The following is a 21,481-nucleotide window of genomic DNA, read 5'->3' as shown; positions in this document are numbered from 1 at the left end:
AGGCATGTATTTAATTTACTTAATACATTTACTATTTATTATTTTTTTCATTTGATTTAACTGTCTTCTTAAACACTTTTTAAAAATGTTTTTCACCCTCAGAATGAATAAAGAGAATGTTAGAATTTGTTTTTCCTTTCTTTTAAACTTGCCATAGATTTTAATTACCATAGTTAAGTAGATTGAAGTAACACCTGTCCCTGATATGAGGTAAGAAGCCCATAATAAGCACAAGTAAATCAATGTAATATATGCTTCTTACAAATGTTTATACTTGATCACACTTCTTGTGTACACATTATATTGATATTATTATATCTATTTTTTTTCTGTTTATATATATATATATGTGTGTGTGTGTATATATGTGTGTGTAAAAAGAAGATAGACATTGGTATAAAGGACGCCGTCTTGCCCCGGTTAACCATGACGTTCTCAGTAATTGCAGCAAACAGAAACAGAACCAAAAGCCTAAAGAATGCTGTCACATGACAAAAAGTAAACAAACCCACCAGTGATGGGACTTTTTTTCTAGAAAAAGAAACCAAAAGTAGAATAGCAGAATAACAGAATAACAGCAGAATTTACTGAGACAAGGAACAAGTATTAGGTCCTTTTCACAGCTGACGTTTTGACTTGTCATAGTAGGAAAAGTAAAGAATAGACTGAATTAAACAGAGGCTTAAAGAGACAGCGCACAATAGGAAAGTTGAAGAAAAAACATTATTTTAAGGAGGTTGTGATGCCATGAGCTTTGCAGGAATATTGCCTGATGGAGTCTCAACACTTTTGGTGATGGTGAAGGGGTGAAGGGCAAAGCTGAAGATCTGGATGGATGTGATGACGACGGGAGAGGAACGAGGTAGATAAGAGTTGCATCAGTTTGACACTGAACTGGCAGCTGACTGAGATGAACTCAGAGAGAGAGAGAGAAAGAGAGAGAGAAAGAGAGAGAGAAAGAGAGAGAGAGAGAGAGAGAGAGAGAGAGAGAGAGAGAGAGAGAGAGAGAACAAGTAAATATAGTAGGCATGAAAACAATATAAAGTAAACTCTTCAAACCAAAGATTTACAATCATTTTGAACAGTTTCCATTGGGATTGAATTTAAGTATTATACCAGAGTGAGGCAGATTATTGTGCTCAAGAAAATTAAACAAGCTGAAACAAGTGGATTTGTATTGAAACCAGGTGCAATCTTGAACCTAAACTGAAGAAACATTATGAATTTAATAAGGACACGATAACAAAATAAAATGGAGGTGGAAATGGTTTTACATGAAGGGATGCCTCGAAAATCCCACTGCATGCAACTTCACGAAGAAATGAGGAAGAGAAATCCTTGTGCAGACAGCGCATGCGTGTACATCATAGTGATACAAATATATGGAAAACGAAACTTGGATTTTGTTGTCGAGAAAGACAGAGGAGGCTCCAGCGCTCCAGATCAGGGAGGGGCCGACTACTCCGAAACCTCACAGGAGTGAATCCACACGATGCCGCCGCTTCTGTTCATCAGGTCTCACAGCCTCCATTAACATGGAGGACATCTGCGATGACAAAATCTTCCTGAAGATCCGCCTAATTGACGGTAATTGTAAATACTACTGTTATTGATGATATTGTTATCAATTCATTATAATTACGCTGGTGTTATTATTATTATTGTCAATAGTAATAGTAGTAGTAGTAGTAGTAGTAGTAGTAGTAGTAGTAGTAGTACGAGAAGCAGAAGCAATATTAATATTGTCAAAATACTAAACTTGACTCACAGTTACGGACACATGTTTAGAATGTTATTTTGCATCAGCCAACGATGCATGGTGGAAATTTGAATGTCTTGATTGCTGAATTGTAGGACATGTATTTTATTATTTTAAAAAAAAAGTCTGCAGTTTGAAGCGCACTTTGAACTCGCTCCCTGGTAATTTGAGCTGCTGACTTCATTCTGTGAGCCGGTTTTTTTTGCCTTTCCCTGCGCTTCAATAAGGAAATGGCCAACTGCTCTATCTAGTGGACATGAGACGCAAGCTGCGCGTAATTGCCATATGGGACAGTGGGAAATAACAAACATATTGATATTTCCCGTGTTTAATAACAGAGACCCTGTACTAAGCGTAGACGTAGCACAAAAGAGGAAGATATTAGTTCGCGCGCATATTGCGCTAACAAGAGAGGAGAAAGCGGACTGAGGATGCGCGTTCGAGGTGAGCACCCAAAGCCATATTATTACTCAAACAACACTCGCACAAGTATACTGTCAGCAGCTTGTTGCGGGTTGCATTGGAGTTTATTGTTGTTGTTTTTTTATAGTTTATCCGGGGCGAGGACAGAAAAATAACTTGGCAAGCAACTAACCTCCATATCTCGAAGTTCGCTAACTTAACGTTAGCTGTCTCCGTTTAGGACTGCGGTCCAATCAGCAGACATGTTAGTGCACCTGGCGTTTTATATTGGCATTCATGGTAAACACTGTTAACACGGGGTTTCCAGCTACGAGCATAAGGGGCTGTGACCCGCTGACGTTTCGTTACAAGCAGGTTACAAGCAGCATGAATAGGTACAAAGTGTCGCTGGCCTCAGCGGGGACTTCTATCATGACGTCATATCAACAGACTCTCTGACAGGCTGTTTCTTGTAGACCACGTCACAGGTAACCATAGCAACAAGCTCACTGTAGTTCCTACCTGGACCTTGAATTGTAATGTCAGACTGAAACAGATAAACAAACACAAAGTGTTGAAATATAAAATACATGATTGTTGACAGTGCAAACAATAATACAATCTCCCTTTCCTTCTTTAACTCGTCAAACACACTTACTTCCTCCTCATTTGAACTGTGTACAAATAAAGCAATGTAATATGTGCTTCTTACAGATGTGTATACTTGACCACACTTCTTGTGTATTTATATATTATATTATAATATTTATTGTCTTGTTATATATATATATATATATATATATATATATATATATATATATATATGTATGTATATGTGTATATGTACACTCGCTTTCTGTTGTATATTTTAGATGTGAAATGGCCTAGAAATATAATTGTTGTGCTACAGTGACAGCACATGAAGACAGTCTCCAACATGAACTTACACACATGTTTATGTTTACTGTGGGTCCATGCTGCTGTAGCTACAAGCTAGTGGCCTTCTTCGTGAGCAGCATACAATGATGCTAATGGTGCAAAAATATGACTTTGGAGAAATACGTTTAATTTCAATTCATTTAAATGTATTTTGTATCGGCAAAAATTACAAATTGGCCTCAAGTGGCTTCACAATCTGTACAGATACAGATTGTATGATAGATCCCTCTATCAGGATGAACAGAAGTGCAATATATGTCACGTGTAGGGAATCAACATCATAACAGAGTTACAGTGACCAATATTATTTCTATTTCAACCTACAACTAAACAAATCATCAACATTTTAAAACATACTGGTGTTTTGATGATGTAACCACATTTCAGCCGGTTGAAATGAGGGCGAAAATAGGTCTTAGATTAGACGTTCAGACCAAATATCACCCAGTGTTCATCGAGAAATCAACATTGAAATCCCGCTTGGTGCTCACTGCTTCTGAATTGAATATATTGAGCACATTTCTCATCAAGCTCTTCTCGACTGTTTTCTTTTTCAGACTGCTCCAAGCAAAGTTGGACATTTATCAGACTCTGGCCTTCAGTTTAGCCACAGACAAGTTGATCCAGCTTTATTCTGTCACGGGTCCCTTAGTGCGTGCCTTGGTTAATCAGACTTGTAACTAAATCTGGGTCTATTGTGACTAGCTGCAACCAAAATACTACAATCTGCAGTTTTGAATCCAGGCACTGTCTTCCGCATTATGAAAGTATCACAATGTCAGCTACTAAATCTAAACTGGCTCCTCTTTTATCGACACATGACCTCAAACTTGCATGCACTCAGTGCTCTGTCAAGGAGAAAGAAGTTACGTATTCGTTGAAATCGGTCGACCACAAGTGTGCACGCGATCTCCTGCTATGCAGATCCAAAGGTGGCAACAAATGGAGGCCAGTCTCCAGGCGGCCCAAGTTTCCAAATCCGAGTAAATATGAGAAATGCTACTTCTTCGTGGAGGGCTCTGGATGCTCGTTCCACAAGAACCGGTGCACCTTCGCCAGAAGTGACGAGGAAGCCGCCGTTTGGATGTTTGAAAAGTACCACAGCGTGGACCACATGCTCCTCTGTAATCTCATAGTTCAGTCTGAGAGAGGAGCTGATCTGCCTGATAATGAGGAACCACTGGGTGACCTCTTGACAACTCTGGTTTTGAAGGCTGTGTGTGATCAGTGTTCTGTGAAGGAGAAGGAAATAACATACACAGTTCAGTCAGTGAATCACAAGTGCAGTAGAAATCTGCTTTTAGCTCAAGACAGAACCTCTGATCAGTGGAGGCCTGTCTCTGAGCGGCCCACATGTGGACAGTTTGGTCAGAATGTTCTCTACCAAGAGTGTCATTTCTTCAACGAGGGCGTTGGATGTACACGACACGGACAGGAATGCACTTATGCCAGGAGCTGTGAAGAGGCCGCGGTATGGAACTACGTTAGAGACAGACGCATCGATCAGGAAGAGTTAATCAGACTTGTAATTGAGTCTGAGCTTATTAAGATGACACCCGAAAGTGCAGCTGAAAGCATACGGCAGCAGTTTTCAGGCGGATTTGTGGAGTTCTGCAAGGACTGCTTTCACGAACGCCCACAGAAACTGACAGCCAAAAGGTGGAATTCCACTTGCTCAGCAGATGCAGCGCACACCTGGAACCCAGTCTTAGTTCATCACCTGTCAGAAAACAGAAAGCACGTCTACAGCCAGGTGCGCCCTCTTCAACCGAACTGTAAGTTTACGTACTGCAGCCACGTCAGGCAGGGAAAGCCCTGCTGGCACGAGGCCAGCCGCTGCCAGTCCGCCCAGAGCGAGGTGGAGATGGCCGTGTGGAAAGCGGAGCACAGTGGGCTCTCCGTGCGGCCTCACCTCCTCCAGATGAGCCGGGGGGCCCAGACGGAGCACAGGAAGGTCACCATGTATTGCAAAGTTTGCCTCCTGGCCCTTTCCTCTCCGGAGAGCTTCTACAAGCACTGCAGCTCTTTGGAGCATGCCCAGTTACTCTCCGAGGACACCACCACCAGGTGGAGAGGACGACAGCCCCCGCACGGCCACCGATCTGAGCTGTGGCTGTGTGAGAGGTAGACAACTCTTTTTACATGTTTGACAACCACACTGTCGATTCTTGTCCCACTATGTTAATTCACTCAGAACTTAACCCATCTGTTTTTGAAGAGGTAGAGTATATATCAGGCGTTGATACACTCATAGAACTTGTTTGTGTATATTAATTGCTGGTTTGTGTCTTTTCCTGAGATTTGTTTACAATAAGAAAAAACATAAAACATCGCCAGACATATTATTTAAAAGGCAAAGTTGGACCTCAGTCGCGGTGCTGATGGACGTTTTTGTCCACCAATGCACTACACAACAAGTCCTCACAGTTTGAAATAAATCCAAACTAATAGAGTAATGTGGTGAGGTATTGAAATGCACAACGGAACACAGATCAAACATGAGACTGCAATACAACACTCATTGTTAAATCTATTTGACACAAGTACATTTAAAACATGTGGAAAGGATGATGATTTTTGAGTTTTTTGTGTTTAATAACTTAGTGAAGTATTTCTCATGGACATTGTGTGTCCATCCCAGTGCTTGGAATTTAGTATCAGCAGGTCTGCGCTGCCTTCTGCTGGACAACACTGACACCTCTTCACTGTTTTTTCTTTGCTTGTGAATTTATTTTAACCGCTTCATTCAGTTATTAGAGCCAAAAAGGGAAATATTGTCCTTTGAAACATCAGTTTTTTTCATGTAATTATGAAAAGGACAAGGAAAGCGATGTCGCAATATGTTTTTCAGTTTTCTACATAGTAGGGGTAAATGGGTAAAGATGTCTTTTTATTTGATGTTTTTTTTAGCATTCCAAAGTGGTAGTTTGATCCTTTTTGTATTGTTTTGTTATAACTGCCCTTTCATCCTAGACCACAAACGTGTGAATATGGCAACAAGTGCCCAAAAGCTCATTCTGTGGACGAGCTGCAGGAGTGGTTGATGCGTGCTGAAGAGGAGAAGGAGATCAGACACAACATCGGAGCCCAGGGTCTCATGTGCTACAGTGAAAGGCTCTTGGAGGAATACAAAAACAGCAGTAACGAAGTACACATCGTGAGTACAAAGCTCTAATCGGGTTTTCCTTCACAGTTTATCCCGAGGTCATAGCGAACGTTATCACTCTTGAGAAGAAAAAAAGCTGTGGGGCTGTCAGGCCTGAAAAGACATGCTCAAAGCAAAATGCTGTAAAACATTTGCATATTATAAATAAAATGAGGATATAACAAGAGCAGAAAAAAGTACACAGATCATACAGTGCGCATCTGTCGCTGATGCTTTTGTGATTTTTCTTCATTTCATAAACTACAGTAGAGATAAAGATGCCTGAAAAATAATACTGAATTAGGACCTAAAGCATCGTGGGTAAATATGAGCCTACCAAAGACACTAATCTCTCGGTATATTGCAGAGTTTATAAAATATACGCACGTATGATACTGTGATATAGTCTCTAGTACTTTAAATCTGTCCCAGTTTAGTAATTGTTACAGTTTGTGAGAGATTTCTACTTCCCAGAGAATTCTCCCTTCATAAAAGGACAACATGTCAAGCCCAAATTGTCTGAGGACCAAAGATATCAAAAGCTAGACGTGTATCAATTAATTATACAAGTTTGTCGCTTCTATCAAAGTTGGTTAGTTGACAGAATACATGTTTTTTTTTACTTTACTAACTGACAGTTTACCCTTCAGTTCTTCACCCTAAATCACAGTTCACTATTTCTCTATAATAATGTATATAATAATCACGATAACAATCATTATTTCAACAGCTTGCAGAACAAGTTGACGATGTCAGCATCTCTTCTGATGATGAATTAACTGTGGAGTGTGAACACATCAATGCAACACTGAAGTGGACCTTCCAAGTTGAAACAGAGGTAAGATTTTTACAACACGACTTATTTACATTTTCTGTGACAAATGCAAAAGTGTATGCCAGAAGTCCTAAAAGAAGAGAGATTATTCTTGTTAATATATATGAGCAAGAAGAAAAATAATCTGTCCAAACATTAAATAATAGTCTCTTAGAGAATATTACATCTTAGAAATAGATGTAGCTTTTGCTGTTGTTTTTTTTTTGTCTTATCACAGAGCTATGACAGAGTAATAATTTAAATAGGAAGAATAAAAATAATAACTGCATGTTGTTTCCGTCTAGTATTCAGATGTACTTACAATACCTATGCTGCATTGATCAAGCACTGTGTATGTGATCAGTTTAAGAAGTTTAGGAAATAAGAAGTTAGATGTTGTGTATTGGCCGAGCTACTCTGTTATTCCTCTTGGTGTCTCTTCGTCGTCAAATGTCTTTTTTCGTTCATCTCCCGGTAATGTTATGGTATGCTTGTTTGCCACTTTTCTGTGTGTACAGAGACAACTTGTGCACGTGGCGCTGCTGAAGCAGGAACCGGGAGCTTCATTCACCCTTGGTGACCTCGGTTCTGAGCCCTGCATCTACTCCTCAGGTGAACACTTTCTCAGTAAAGACATGACCTACGACATCACCGTGTCCTTCACATCCATCAACCCCGGCCTGTATGACCAGTGGCTGGTGCTAGATTTTGACACGAGGCCAGTGATGTTGAAGAAACTCAGAGTAAGAGTAGGCCAGCTGTCACTGGATGACGTTGAGCAACCAACTTTGGTTCGCGGAGCCACCTTTCAAAGTGCCGAGCGTTGGCATCGAGGGAACAGGGTTATCATCCCGTGTACGACCAGGACAGAAGCACAGGAGGAGCTGCTAAAGGAGTACAAGCCTCCACAGATTAGCTTCCAGTATAAATCCTCCCACAACAGCCAAACACCTCTGAATAATGAGAACTACAATGAAAGAATGCACCACTTCCTGTACAATGAGGAGCGGGCAGAGGACCATGTTGTTTCAAGGTAATATGCTTATCTTTAGCGTTTTCCTTTTATGATGTTTAAAATTGCACATATGTACTAACCACGGCTTTCTTTTGTTTTTTTACTTCAGACTAAATGTTCGTGGAGAAATTACAACATTGGACACGTTGAACAGTACACAGTTTGGCATGGAGATAGCTCCTCAGGGAGAACTGTTCTGTGCCGTCTCAATTCCTTGTAATCTCACACTAGACACCCCTGAAGGACAGGCCCTTAAACGAAGCATCCAGTCTAGCCTGGTAGCCCCCTTATCTTCAAGTGGTTCAAACTCCAAGGCCTATGAAGCCGTCGTTCTGAAAGAAAAAACAAGCGAGAACAAAATGTATTTGAAGCTGTCTGAACAATGTTGCTTGGATCTCGCACTCAAAAGTAATGAATCGTATCAAATGGAGGTGCAGTTTCAGCTCGATCGCCACAGCTTCTGCGCCATGCACAAGACCATAGACCTCCTTCCTGATAAGAAAAGAGTGCTGCCAGACCTACAAAACTGTGCAGTTCCTGTGAATAACATCCGCTATGAGAAGCTGAATGCAAAGCAGCAGTCAGCGATTGACTTCATCACAGGTCCTTCCAATGGCCAACAATGTGTAGCACCGCTCCTCATCTATGGACCGTTTGGAACTGGGAAAACATTCACCCTGGCTAAAGCAGCCAGAGAACTTTGTAAGCAGCCTCACAACAAAGTGCTCATTTGCACCCATACCAACAGGTAATATATAATATTGAGAATGTGATTAATTAAATATTGATTGATTGATTCTCATAGACAGGTGCTCCCCAAGTATTAATCTAGGCCAGCGGTTCCCAAACTTTTTAGGCCACGCACCCCCTTCTACATCCCGACCGGGTTCACGCACCCCCAATCCCCCACATCTTAAAAAGAAAAAACGCAACAGAGCCTATTTATAGCCGCATAAAATCGGACCAATGCGAGAACTGTTTGCTCGCGCGTGGCGTTTGTTACAAGATTTAGTCCGCTGTATACATTTCAGTTACACAAGGCGTCACTTTTAAAGAGCAATAAGGGGCCGTTCACACCAGGCGCGACTCTCAAAAACGCGTCGCTAGCAAAACCATTGTTTTCCTATGGTACAGCGCGCCTTTCATGCGCGCTTTTTAAATGCAGGTGGCGGCGCAAATAAGAGGCTTCAGACAGCTGTTAGCCAGAACCTCACTGCACAACACGCACTGTGGCTTCGGGCAATCTGCATTGCCAATCCAAGTGAAGCCCAGACCCAGATAATTGTCATCATATTTCCTCTTTTTTTTCCCAGTCTGATGCTCACTCTCGTTTCCTCTTTTTTCACCTTGACTCCGCGATGGGCCTCTGTGCTCCCGGTTTGTCTGTGACATCCCTTCCTCCTTCTCGGTCTCCTCCGTCTCCTCCTTCTCGGTCTCCTCCGTCTCGGTCTCCTCTGTCTCCTCTTTCTCCGACTCCCGGTCGATTTCTTCTCCCGGTCTCTCCCCAACGCACCTCTCCGTTTCTCTCGCCTCCGGTTCCTCCCTCTCTCTGTGTCCCTCTCCTCTTTTATTACTGATAGCTTCAGATGTCCCACCTGACAGCTTCCCGATTTCAGCCAGTTTAACATATTTTCATGGATGTTGCTGAATGAATGAAATGACGTTAGGTGCACAAGCTAGCTAGTGTGTACATAAAAGACAGTCTTGCGGCCGGACCGGAAGTGCATCTAATTATTAAATTGTGCGTTTTTAATTTTAAATTTAAATCTTACAAAGGGACATTTTCTAATTAAAAAATCCTACTTAATTTTTTTTTTTTATATTATGTTTAATATTAATTATTACACCATTAGACCACCATTTCATTTTTCCTCTCGCGCACCCCCTAGAGGCAGCTCGCGCACCCCTGAGGGTGCGCGCACCACACTTTGGGAATCCCTGATCTAGGCTATGCTCTTTGATCTAAACCCGGCGGGCCAAACTAAGGACCACTGCCCGTTAAAAATTTAAAAAAATACTAGAACATAGCTTGATCCTATTTCATATATAGTACACTATGTAAATTGTATATCCTAGTTTAAACACTAGATATATTTGCTAAATTCAGTGTTTTTGGTGCAGAAACCCATATTATTATTATTATTATTATTATTATTATTATTTTTGTGCCTGTTCTGTTAGTTACGTCTTAATATTGGACATTGGAATCTTTTTGATGGGCACTGAACAGAAACTAATTGCTGTCAATTTCTGTCATAATGTTTCAAGTGGGCAGCCATGCCATGCACCGTATTAGAGTTTAAAAGTATTACTTTTTTTTTAATTTAATTTAATTTTCTGGCACATGGGGTTTTCTTGTCTGGAAACATACATTTTCTTGCTGTGTATCTGGTTGAAAACTACACATAACAACACCAACACTGTTCTCGACATGTTTGTTTCCTTTCAGCTCTGCAGATCTGTATGTCAAAGAACACTTACACCCATTCATCGACCAGAAAAATAATGTGATGAGGCCAATTCGAATAAAAGCAAACAAAAAAAGTGCTTTGTTTGCCACAGATGCGATTACTCGGAAATACTGTTTGCTTTCGGAAGATGGACAGTTTTTACCACCTACAAAAGCTGCCCTAGATTGCCACAGAATAGTCATAACCACCACGACACTGGCAAAAAAGCTGCATGACCTCAAGCTCCCAGAGGGATATTTCACCCACATACTCATTGATGAAGCCTCTCAGATGCTGGAATGTGAAGCGTTGATGGCTCTTGGCCTTGCTGGGCCAAACGCCAGAGTTGTTTTAGCTGGAGATCACATGCAAATGGGACCCAAGCTTTTCTCAGTTGATGATCACCACCGTTCAAATCACACACTCCTCAATCGCTTGTTCCACTACTATCAAGGCCAAAAGTGTGACGCGGCCCTGAATAGTAGAATCATTTTCAGTGAAAACTACCGCTCCACCAAAGAAATTGTGGCGTTTGTGTCCACCCATTTCTACGTTGGTAAGAATGATGTTATCAAAGCCATTGGAAACGTTCCGGCTCCTGAAAGTGGCCATGCCCTAAAGTTTCACCATGTCCGGGGAGAGTGTGTCTTGGACACTGGGTCCATGTCATGGTATAACAAAGACGAGGTTGGCAGAGTGGTTGAAGAAGTACAGGAGATTCTCAAACACTGGCCACAGACCTGGGGGATCAAGGACCAAAGATCAATCTGCATCCTATCAGAGGGAGCTCAGGTAAATCACAACTTTTTAGTTGTTTAGTTGAACCATAATTACATCAATGATACAGTGAAGATTTCTGCATGAATGTATTTGAATTGTCATGTTATATATGGTCAGAGTTGTAATGGTTCAATTATCTCGATTGTTTCTTTTGATCATTAGGTTCGGCAAATTAGGACAAGACTTTCTAGAAGAGGCCTTGCTGATGTCCATGTTGAGAATCTCGCAAACGTACAAGGTAGTTTTAGAATTCCTAGATGATTATGCTATTATGCTACTCATGGAGGTTGGCTAACTAGCACACCTGTCTGACTATTTCAGTATAAGTTTTTTATTTTAATTTTAAATAACAATTTGTTCTTAAGAACTTGTCTGGTAGAACTTGGAGTGGTTCAACCAAAAATAAATAGATGAATACAAATATATATTTATTTGACCTTATACTTAAATTAATTACTTAATGTGAATTGTCTTCATGTGTTAACAGGCAAACAGTTCAGGGCAGTCATAATAACAGCAGTGCAAACACGCGACAGCCTACAAACATCTCACCTGCCTGGTCTGGAGCTGTTCAATGATGCCCGTGTGTTGAACACTGCAATGACTCGGGCCCAGTCCCAAGTGGTTGTGGTGGGAGATGCTGCTGCTCTCTGTTGCTTTGGGAAATGCTCAGGGGTCTGGAAGAGCTACGTAGACCACTGCATCAGCAACAACAGTGTTGCACCGCAGCATTTCACCAAAGATTTCTTTGAAAAAGATATCATGGAAACTACAAGGTTTCAAAAGTCTGAACATGTGGATGAGAGCAACACTCTCAACGATGCAATTCTCCAAGAGCTGAAAGATGAATATGAACAGCTGAAACCAGGATGTAGTTCAGAAGACGACAGACTGAATCTGAAAGACTTTGACAACCACAAGTCAAGATCATCATACAATGTCAGTGATGTCGATACAGACCTTTTGGAGTTGTGTGAAAAACAACCAGAGATGTACATGCAAGGAAAGTTGATCAGGGAGACATTTAACAAAGGTTATGTCGTACCATTTCATAACCCCGCCACACGTATCAGCATCAAGGGAAGGGCAAACCTGGGAAAGGTCTTCAGTGGGGACGAAGTGGTCGTACAAACAACAAGAGTGGTCAGCATCACCAAGGAAGCTGAATCGGCTCGTGTACTTGTGTGCGTGCTTGAGGATGAGGATCACAGCAAATCAAGCCAAAATTCGGACAGCATATTTGTTAAAAGGACAATGATGCCCATTACAAAATCTGCACCCAAAATACGGATACTGATGATCAAGAGAAGACGTAACTTCCTTCCAATATGGGAGCAGATAAATGGACATTGGACACGTGCATCATATGTACGTCTCAACGAAAACCTCAAACAAAACAATGTATTTGTGGTGCAAGTGATTAGCTGGAAAGAACAATGCTATATTCCATTGGGGTACGTCATAGATATTCTTCCAATCGGAAGTTCTTTCCCGGCTGGACTACAGATCCTGAATGAAGAGTTCAAAGTTGCACCCAATACATGTAAATCAGACGAGGTACTCTCCTCTGTAGATGTAGACAGGAAACACAGACAGGACATAAAGAAAGTCTTTACTTTCACTGTTGATCCAAAACATGCAAAAGACTTGGATGACGCCATCAGTGTCAGGGAAATTGGAGATCATGAGTATGAGTTGGGAGTCCATATTGCAGATGTGGCAAGCTTTGTGAGTCCAAGTAGTGAATTGGATGAGGTTGCAAAACAACGTGGAGCTACGTATTACTGCAGTAAGGAAGATCCTGTGCATATGTTCCCCAAAGCCGATACTGAACTTTTCAGTCTTCTGCCAAATAAAGTTTGCAGGGTGGTCTCATTAATGTTCAAAGTAAAAAAACAAACACATGAGATCATTGGAAAGCCCGAATTCAAGCTGTCATTGATCGAGTCTAATTGGAAGTTGTCTTATAAAGAGGCAGGGGACATAATCACCAAAAGATATGGAGACGGGCCGAGATTTGACTCTAAAGAAGACTGTGTGACAGTGGCTTATTGTTTTGCAAAAGCCCAAAGGAAGTTGAGGCTTGTGGATTGGGCTTACTCTCAACCTGATGATGATAGATTGCCCGGAAAGCGCAAAGCCAATCTGATGATTGAAGAGCTGAGTTTGTTATTCAATGCACTTGCGTCTACGGAATTGATTGGTTTTGAGAAGACCATGAATTGCACACCCCTTCGCTGTCAAGGACCACCAGCTCCTGAAAAGATCGAAGAATTCAAGAAGGAATTCGGAGGATTAATATCACTGTCTTTTCATGTGCGGCACAAAGTTGACCACGACGAACAAGCCCCAAACTGTGAAAACTTCCACATACTCACAGAAGTGTGGGAAGGTATCGAGGCAGCTGCCAGATCAGGTGATATAGACAGTATGGTGGACCTGATTGCTGCAGATGACATCCACCCTCAGCTCCAGCCAGTCATTGATCAGTTCAGGAGGTGCCTCAGTAAAGCTGAAGTCCTCTGTTCCAACTCCTCTAGCGAAGCACAGGTCGGGCATTACTCTCTGAACTTATTGTCCTACACCCAAGCATCCTCACCAATACGGCGGTACATGGACATCATCTTGCAGAGACTTTTGCACTCCTTCATATGCAAGAGGGATGTCCAATACACTCCCTTAGAGATTATGACTTTGTGCAGTCAATTTGAGAAGAACCTCAAGGATGTCAAGGCGTATGACCAAAAGGTTGAGCAGATCCGCTATGCAGTGAGCATGAAAAAGCAAAGTGCTTCAAAGTTAGGCTTTGTTAGTCCCAACAGAGACTGTTTAGCAGTGGCATTTCCTTTTAACAAGAATGTATTTGCAGAGAGTGTGTCAATTATGTACAGAGATTTACAATTGTGCGACCAACCACTTTTTGATGAAGAAACCAACTGCGTCACTCTCACATGGAACAAGCGAATCTACGCAGCTGACAACATGCAAATCCACCAAGAGCTGAAAATGCCAGGCTGTGAGCCCTGCATTGAGCTTCCACTGACAGTATGGAAGGCCACTATTGAAGCTGTTGAAACAAAAAACTGGGATCTTACAAAGTCTCTCACAATGGAGGCTAATACGAAGCGACTGGAAAAACTCAAAACCCTGCCTCAACCCGCTATGGTGCCTCATTCCAAGACTAACTCATGTACCAACGAGAAGCAAAAGGAACAGAAGGAGCATGAGGTTGTCGTCAAGCTTAAGTTGCAGAGAGGTGACACCCTTCAGATCCAAATGGCAACAGAGCTCAAAAGAGGTTATCACATGCCTGCTGTTCAGTTGGTGCGCATTAAACCAAAGTTTGAGATTTGTGTGCATCATGTCCACAGCCCTATCACATGCTTCTCCAGATCTGCAGACGATCCGTCAAGGAGTTCTTACAACGACTCCGCAGAGTACGTACGGATATGGGAACCGATGTGTGAGATGGAATCTGCTTCCAATGCAGTGGATGAAAATGACTGCATAGTCATCGAGAACCTGGAGGTAAACTTCACTCAAAAGCAGGAAGGCACACTAACAGGAAGCTTCTTCTTACCAATAGCATGGATCAATGAATGGGCCATTGAATGTAACCTGTCAAAGTGCTTACTGTGCATACGGAAAAGAGGTTTGAAGTTGCCTTCAACCCCGGAGCATGCTGCACTGGTGGACCCCAAACTGTTTACATGGGTGGCCCACGGAGTCACAACACAAGTAGAACAACGGAAGAAGCCTCCAAATGAAGGAAGTACAGTGCAGTTCTATGTCAATCACCTGCCGATGGAGCCCACTCCTAATTGTGTCCTTCAGAGAAACACTTGTTTCACAGTGGAAATAATTCCAAAGCTCGTACCTGACATGTAAGTACAAGTAAAGTTCACTTTGGCCTTACTAGAGTTCAATTTGACTGTTCATTCTTTCTCTCTCTAATTTGTCTTGCATTGGCATTGAGGTTATATGTTGTTAGACGTTTTTCAGTTTCAGATCAAACAGTTGACATGCACTTCTTTCTTGTTGTAGCCGGAAAGAAGATGCTGTGAGGAAAATACCATCTAGATCTGTACTTGTCATGGCAATAGCACTTGGAAAACACATTCCAAGAGAAGGTATGTGCCGTTGTAAGCAGTAGACAGTTGCATTGACTTTAACTATTTGTATCAATGTGTGTCACACATGAGAATACACATAACACAAGTTGTACATTCCTACTGTGTATTGTGTTTTAAGTTTGATTCAATTGCTTTTTTGTTTTGTGTGCAAAAAAAAAAAAGTCCTTTTGTCTTTGCAGTCGAACCAAGGTGGCAAAGCTTGAGGAGAGGGTTACCAGAGGGACTACCAGAGTTTAACTCCAGTCAGCATCTTGCTGTGGGGAAAGCTCTAAATCAAACCTTCACAATCATTCAGGGACCACCTGGTAAGAGCTGGAACTTTTAATCACCCTGATGCTTCATATTTTCTGCAAAGGCTAACCCCATTTTTCCCCATTTGTTTCTTAGGAACTGGAAAGACAGTGGTAGGTGTTTACATAGTCTTCTGTTTCTTTGAGCTGAACTGTACAAACCCAAGGATATTAATTGACCCAAAGGATGAGAACAAGAAGGAAGTCGTTCTTTACTGCGGCCCGTCCAACAAGTCTGTGGATGTTGTTGCAGGCAAGTTACTTTGTTTCTCTACTTAAATTTCCGCATAATTTCTTTCTGTTTCTATAATCCACGATTTACTGTCATCACAGAGTACTTGTTGAAGTTTGGGAACAGACTACGGCCCCTCAGGGTGTACAGCCAACAAGTGGAGATGCTTGATTACCCTTATCCCGACAGCACCCGGAGGTCACACCGCCAAGAACGCGCCAAAGAGGAGCTCAAGTATAATAATCACACCAGTTGATGAGATTCAGTTTTTTAAATAATGTCTTTAATTATTAACCAACACTGGCATATTTGACATGGTTTTAGGAGCATCACCCTGCATCACCTCATGCGACAGGACCAAAACCCTTCCTCTGGCAAAATAAAAGTTTTTGATCAACGCATTAAACTTGCCCTTGAGAAAAAAGAAAACGAGCTGACTGCTCAAGAAGTGAAAGAGTAAGTTCAGATGCACTGCTGGTTTAACACACTTTAAAGCTGCATGATACTCACTTACTAGTTTCTACAAAATCTGCGGAATAAACCGTGTTTTCAGGTTTTACAAGAAAAGAGGACTTCAAGGATAATGACTAACTAGTTGGTTTGGCAAATAAACCTCTAATTAACTTCCCCACCTCCATTGCTCAGATCAGACATTTTTGTTTGGCTGTTATGTTTGGGCCAAAATTAGATTCCATGGTGAACTGGTCACGTCAAAGAATAACAAAGACGTCACACATAGCTGTTGTACAGACACAAACATGGAGGTCACTGAAGTCAGTGGGTTTTTTTTGCAGCAATTGCTTCTTCTGTACAGAGGTGTGTGGCAGTTCAAAGTCGAAGCCAGGAGTGAATCAGATTTCATCCAAAATTGTACAGAAGAGTCACCCCAAACACTTACAATACAATACAAATACTGTCCCACCACTGACTACTCCATTGCCGCAGTCTTCCATATTTGTATTCACCGAGTAACTCCTGCCAGTGCAGAACTGTGACGGATTTCAACCTAAAAGGACGTAAAAGTCGCTGTTTAATTGGAGGTTTCATTTTTAAAATGACAGCCGCATGTGAAAGTGGCCCAAATCAGAATGGAAAAGATCAGATTCCATCTGTTTCACATATGTGCAAAAAAGAACAGATTTGCACCACTTTTGCCCAGGGTCTGCACAAAGACAATCCTTGTCTTGTGTTTATTAGTCATTTATATTTTCTACATTTGCATACCAAAATCTTGTGAAAAAATAGAAGAAACAAGTAATCGAGCAATATTTGAACTTAATGTCCAGCACTAATATGGATTGTTTTTCTTCCTAGATACAAAGATCTTCTCAGAGACGCTCGGAAGTATGAGCTTGAACGGCATGACATCATACTGTGCACATGTACACAGTCTTCCACCCCGATATTATCTTCCACAGTCAGTGCACGCCAGATCATCGTTGATGAATGTGCAATGGCCACCGAACCCCAGGCCTTGATCCCATTGGTCTGCAACAATCCAGAAAAGGTACGCTTTCCATTTCACAATCAATATCCTGCTCGTGCTTTCCATTAACACTGTAAGAATAAGTCTGTTTGCTAACGATGAATGTTGCTGTGTTTGTGCATTGCTTTATGAAATACTGTCCGGGAACAACATTTTTAAAGCACAAGTTTTAATGTCAAAATACCTTTTTATCTTTATTAGCCTAATCCTTGTCAAAAACTGAAGAAACTTAGTGCACAGCAGTGCTTTGATCCTGTTCATGCAGGGTAATCTAGGGGTTCTCAACCTTATGTAACGTAAGGCCCACAGCGGATTGTTAAAAACATATTTTGGCAGAAAACAGTAGCATATTCAAGTTGGCCGGGTGTAATATTCTGCTTACCCTGACCATTTCTGCCTGCCATTATGAATCTAAATTGAATGTATTCAGGGTCATATTTCCTCAAAAACACTATTTTCCCCATTTTGTGTCACTACATCCAAGGAAACGTTTGCTCGCAGCAGCAAAACACGTATATCTACCTGATGATGTGTCATCATTGGCTTGTTGATATTCAAACATAACTGGCCATTTCAATTTTCCTTTGTTTGATGTAATTAATGTCATCTGTTGATATAATCATGTCTGTTTCTAGAGCAAAAAAGCTTCTCCAAGAGGTAGGGGGGCTCCTTTTGCATCGTCACACTAGTTAGTGACTGTAACGTTATAAAATATCACTTTCAGATTGTTTTGATCGGGGACCACAAACAGTTACAACCCATTGTGAAGAATGAGCGTGTGAAGAAGCTCGGGATGGCCAAGTCTCTGTTTGAACGCTACCATACAATGCATCAGAAAAGGGCAGTGATGCTGGACACCCAGTACAGAATGGTGAGAACATAAAATATACACTATACAAATATATATATATATATATATATATATATATATATGTATATATATACATACAGTAATGTGAATTATGACAGTATATTGTATACATATGTACTTACAGCAGCAATATTGTATTACCATATGTCTGAGTTAAATATTAAAAATTGTTCAATAACTATGAATTATGTGCCTTTATAGCATGAGAGCATATGCAAGTTCCCGTCAGAAGAATATTACGAGGGAAAACTGAAAACTGGGGTGGAGCAGCCCAGCAGCGTCCTGCGTGTTGGTGACAAGATAATGCCAATTGTTTTTGGGGACATCATTGGAGAGACCGTCAGTCTGGTCGTCAACACAGACAAGGGGAACGAGAACTCTAAAGCCAACAAGGAAGAGAGCGTCAAAGTGGTACTATTTTGGGCACCCTTGGTTTCCTTGTTGATTTTAAACAGTGATATTCAAATATAAGGATATGACAAGGTGGGGCTGGTAATGTTGAGAAACCAGCAAGAGTACACTAGATTTGAAAAACAATCCAACCTAAATAACCAACCCAGTGTTACCAACTCTTTTCAAATGTATTTATTTATTTATCACATAAGCTCCAAACTTTGTTAAATCTAGCAAAAATGTCGGCAACACTGCCTTTTGGGCTTCTTTCTCTCAAGCTAGCAGCTTGTGACACGCAATGAGTGTACAGAATGCACGTAGTGGACAGACAGAGGCCGTCCAATCATTCCATTCAGGCCTATTACAGTCCTGTGACCACCACAGAATCAGATTTTTTTCTCTTCTCTTTTTTGGACAGGGCATTTGACTTATTGATTGCTGTGGAGATGTAAAATATATTTGAACAATTATAACAAAAATGCTTTTGAAGAAGATTACCAACCCTACTTTAACCCGTTAACCCTTTAAACATGCCGCGTTTCCATTTTAGAATATTGATGCACATTTTGAAGAATTGCATTAGAAAATCTGTATGGAAAAAACAAGTTCAATAAAACTTCTTCAACTGAGCGAACAGGTTTGGATGCTCTCTTGAGATGTCTTTTGCATTCGTCAAAATACAGTTGATGCACCGAATCACAAACAAAAAAGAATACATTCTGAATCATGAATATTAAACTCACATGATTGATCATCAATAATGGTTCGATGGACAAGGCAATTTGTTTTGTTTCCGGTTCGTAGCTCTACTTCTGTTACTCTGTCTACCGGTGGATTACAGCCATGTGTAGCCCATAACTCCAACTTCTGACTAAACTACGCTGTAGCCGAGTTTATTCGATCCAAACCAGTTGACGGAAATGTTCCTGATTTACATTACTGTTTTACAACATTTAAAAACTTTGCTTGACAATTGAATGGAAATCCGGCTTCATTATTACAAACAGTGTTTTTTGCTTTTGTTCTTTTGCAGATTGAAATTGCTGAACAGCTGGTGAAGGTCGCCAAAATCAAACAGCAAAGCATTGTGATTCTGACACCCTATAATGCCCAAGTGTCAGAAATAAAAGATGGGCTGAAGAAGAAGAAAATGGAGCACATCACTGTCACCACAATCACTAAAAGCCAAGGTGACCAATCCTTTATTGAGAGTAAAGTAGCTAAACTTCAATGAAAACATGTTTTTCTGCACAAAAAACTGCACATTCTGAATAATTGCTTGTAACTAGTATGTTTGAGCTCGTCTCAGTGATACCCAGTGGGCAGTTTAACGCAGCGCATCATATTTCATGACTATAACTCATATTTTGAATTTAAGACCATAATTCATAAAGTAGTACATACAGACAGTTGCATTTCATGTGCCATGCAATATTTTGTCTTCTAGGAAGCGAATGGCGTTACGTCATCTATTCCACAGTGTGCTCTCTGCCAAGTAAAGACATTGAGAAAGAGCCAGACGGCGCTTGGATTTCCAAACATCTGGGCTTTGTGGGCGATCCCAATCAGATCAACGTGGGCATCACCAGGGCCAAGGAGGGCCTGTGCATCATCGGTAAGACACTTATTGCTACGCTTAAAGCGCAAAACTCCTATGGAGCCTCATAACTCAAGATGTTTCTGTCCTCTCAAAGGGAACCATGAGTTGCTGAGCTGCAGTAGAAGTTGGAGGAGTCTCCTGGCCCACTACAGGCGTCACAATGCAGTGACAACTGCAGACAAGATTTCCGTGAAAGGTGCCACATAGCTGAACTCATCCATCGCTTTTAAGGGACTGGATTTCTATAAGTAGCAGACCAGAAGAACAGAACAGCACAACGTCATGTTCATATTTTAGGTTAAGTCTATAATGGCATAACTTATGATGTACTCTTTTTACAGTTTTACAGCAAATTTTAGTTTTTTTATATTATATTTGATGTGCTCTGACTTTCTCTGCTATTGAATATAAATAGGAAATCCTACAACTTCTAGGTCAACTGTATCTAGAATGATATTGTTAGATGTGCTCATTTAAATTCCAAACGTCCAGATTCAGAGGGTTTTTATGTTTGTGATTAAGAAACGTTGTTAAAGAAATGTTTGACCTACTCTGTTTTGATACCTTAAGCTCTTATATGTTCAGGGATTAGCTTCGGCTACAGAACTCTTAATAAAACATTGTCATTGAATATAACATGTATGATGTGTGATTGACTGGATGAAGGCTGCTTTTCAGCCAGACTGGAGTGCTGGCAATGTTCAGGGATTTATTGACCTATATTAAGGTACAAACTTTGACGTAAACAAGAGAGACAAGGAAAAGACAGAGAGACGTAATGGGATATGTACACAGTGAGATGCACGTCCACTATTCATAGTCAACATTTTCAGATGTATTTATGTCATTATTTCAATAATAGGAATTTTCACTTTAAGACAAGGTACTTCCTGTAAGATCAAATAAAACACTGAGCACAATATATTATGAAACTTGGAGGTTTTATGTGTGGACTAATACGAAGTAAACTGAGCAATAGTTATTTATTCTATTACATTACATTTGTCAACACATATTTTGTTCTCACCATTGAAGCACTTTAATAAAACACAGTAATCAGTGTTGAGTGTTGTGAGGTTTACACTGGTTTACATTTCAGTACTTTTCAGCTTTATTTTAAGTTTGAAACATTTATTCGAAAAGTAATCAAATGTAATCAGTTCAATTACTTT

General features: G+C 40.8%; 1 protein-coding gene across 1 annotated transcript; it reads left to right on the top strand.

Annotated features, from left to right (window-relative positions):
* Positions 1 to 3,875: 3,875 nt before the first annotated feature.
* LOC306736361 (3'-5' exoribonuclease HELZ2-like) lies at positions 3,876 to 21,219 on the top strand (the record flags this gene model as incomplete). The annotated part of the gene is made up of 20 exons (XM_079217989.1): positions 3,876 to 5,224; positions 6,074 to 6,257; positions 6,976 to 7,083; positions 7,578 to 8,092; positions 8,184 to 8,822; positions 10,524 to 11,316; positions 11,467 to 11,542; positions 11,792 to 15,188; positions 15,349 to 15,434; positions 15,617 to 15,742; positions 15,825 to 15,841; positions 15,914 to 15,980; positions 16,061 to 16,193; positions 16,284 to 16,415; positions 17,274 to 17,466; positions 18,170 to 18,316; positions 18,518 to 18,727; positions 19,743 to 19,899; positions 20,157 to 20,324; positions 20,404 to 21,219. 20 exons carry the CDS (start codon positions 3,876 to 3,878, stop codon positions 20,514 to 20,516), a joined length of 8,610 nt encoding a protein of 2,869 aa, XP_079074115.1. The 3' UTR covers positions 20,517 to 21,219.
* Positions 21,220 to 21,481: the final 262 nt, after the last annotated feature.

This window comes from Taurulus bubalis (genome assembly GCF_910589615.1).
Source record: "Taurulus bubalis genome assembly, chromosome: 5".
Taxonomy (NCBI): Eukaryota; Metazoa; Chordata; class Actinopteri; order Perciformes; family Cottidae; genus Taurulus; species Taurulus bubalis.
This window is presented reverse-complemented; position numbering and strand designations above follow the sequence as displayed.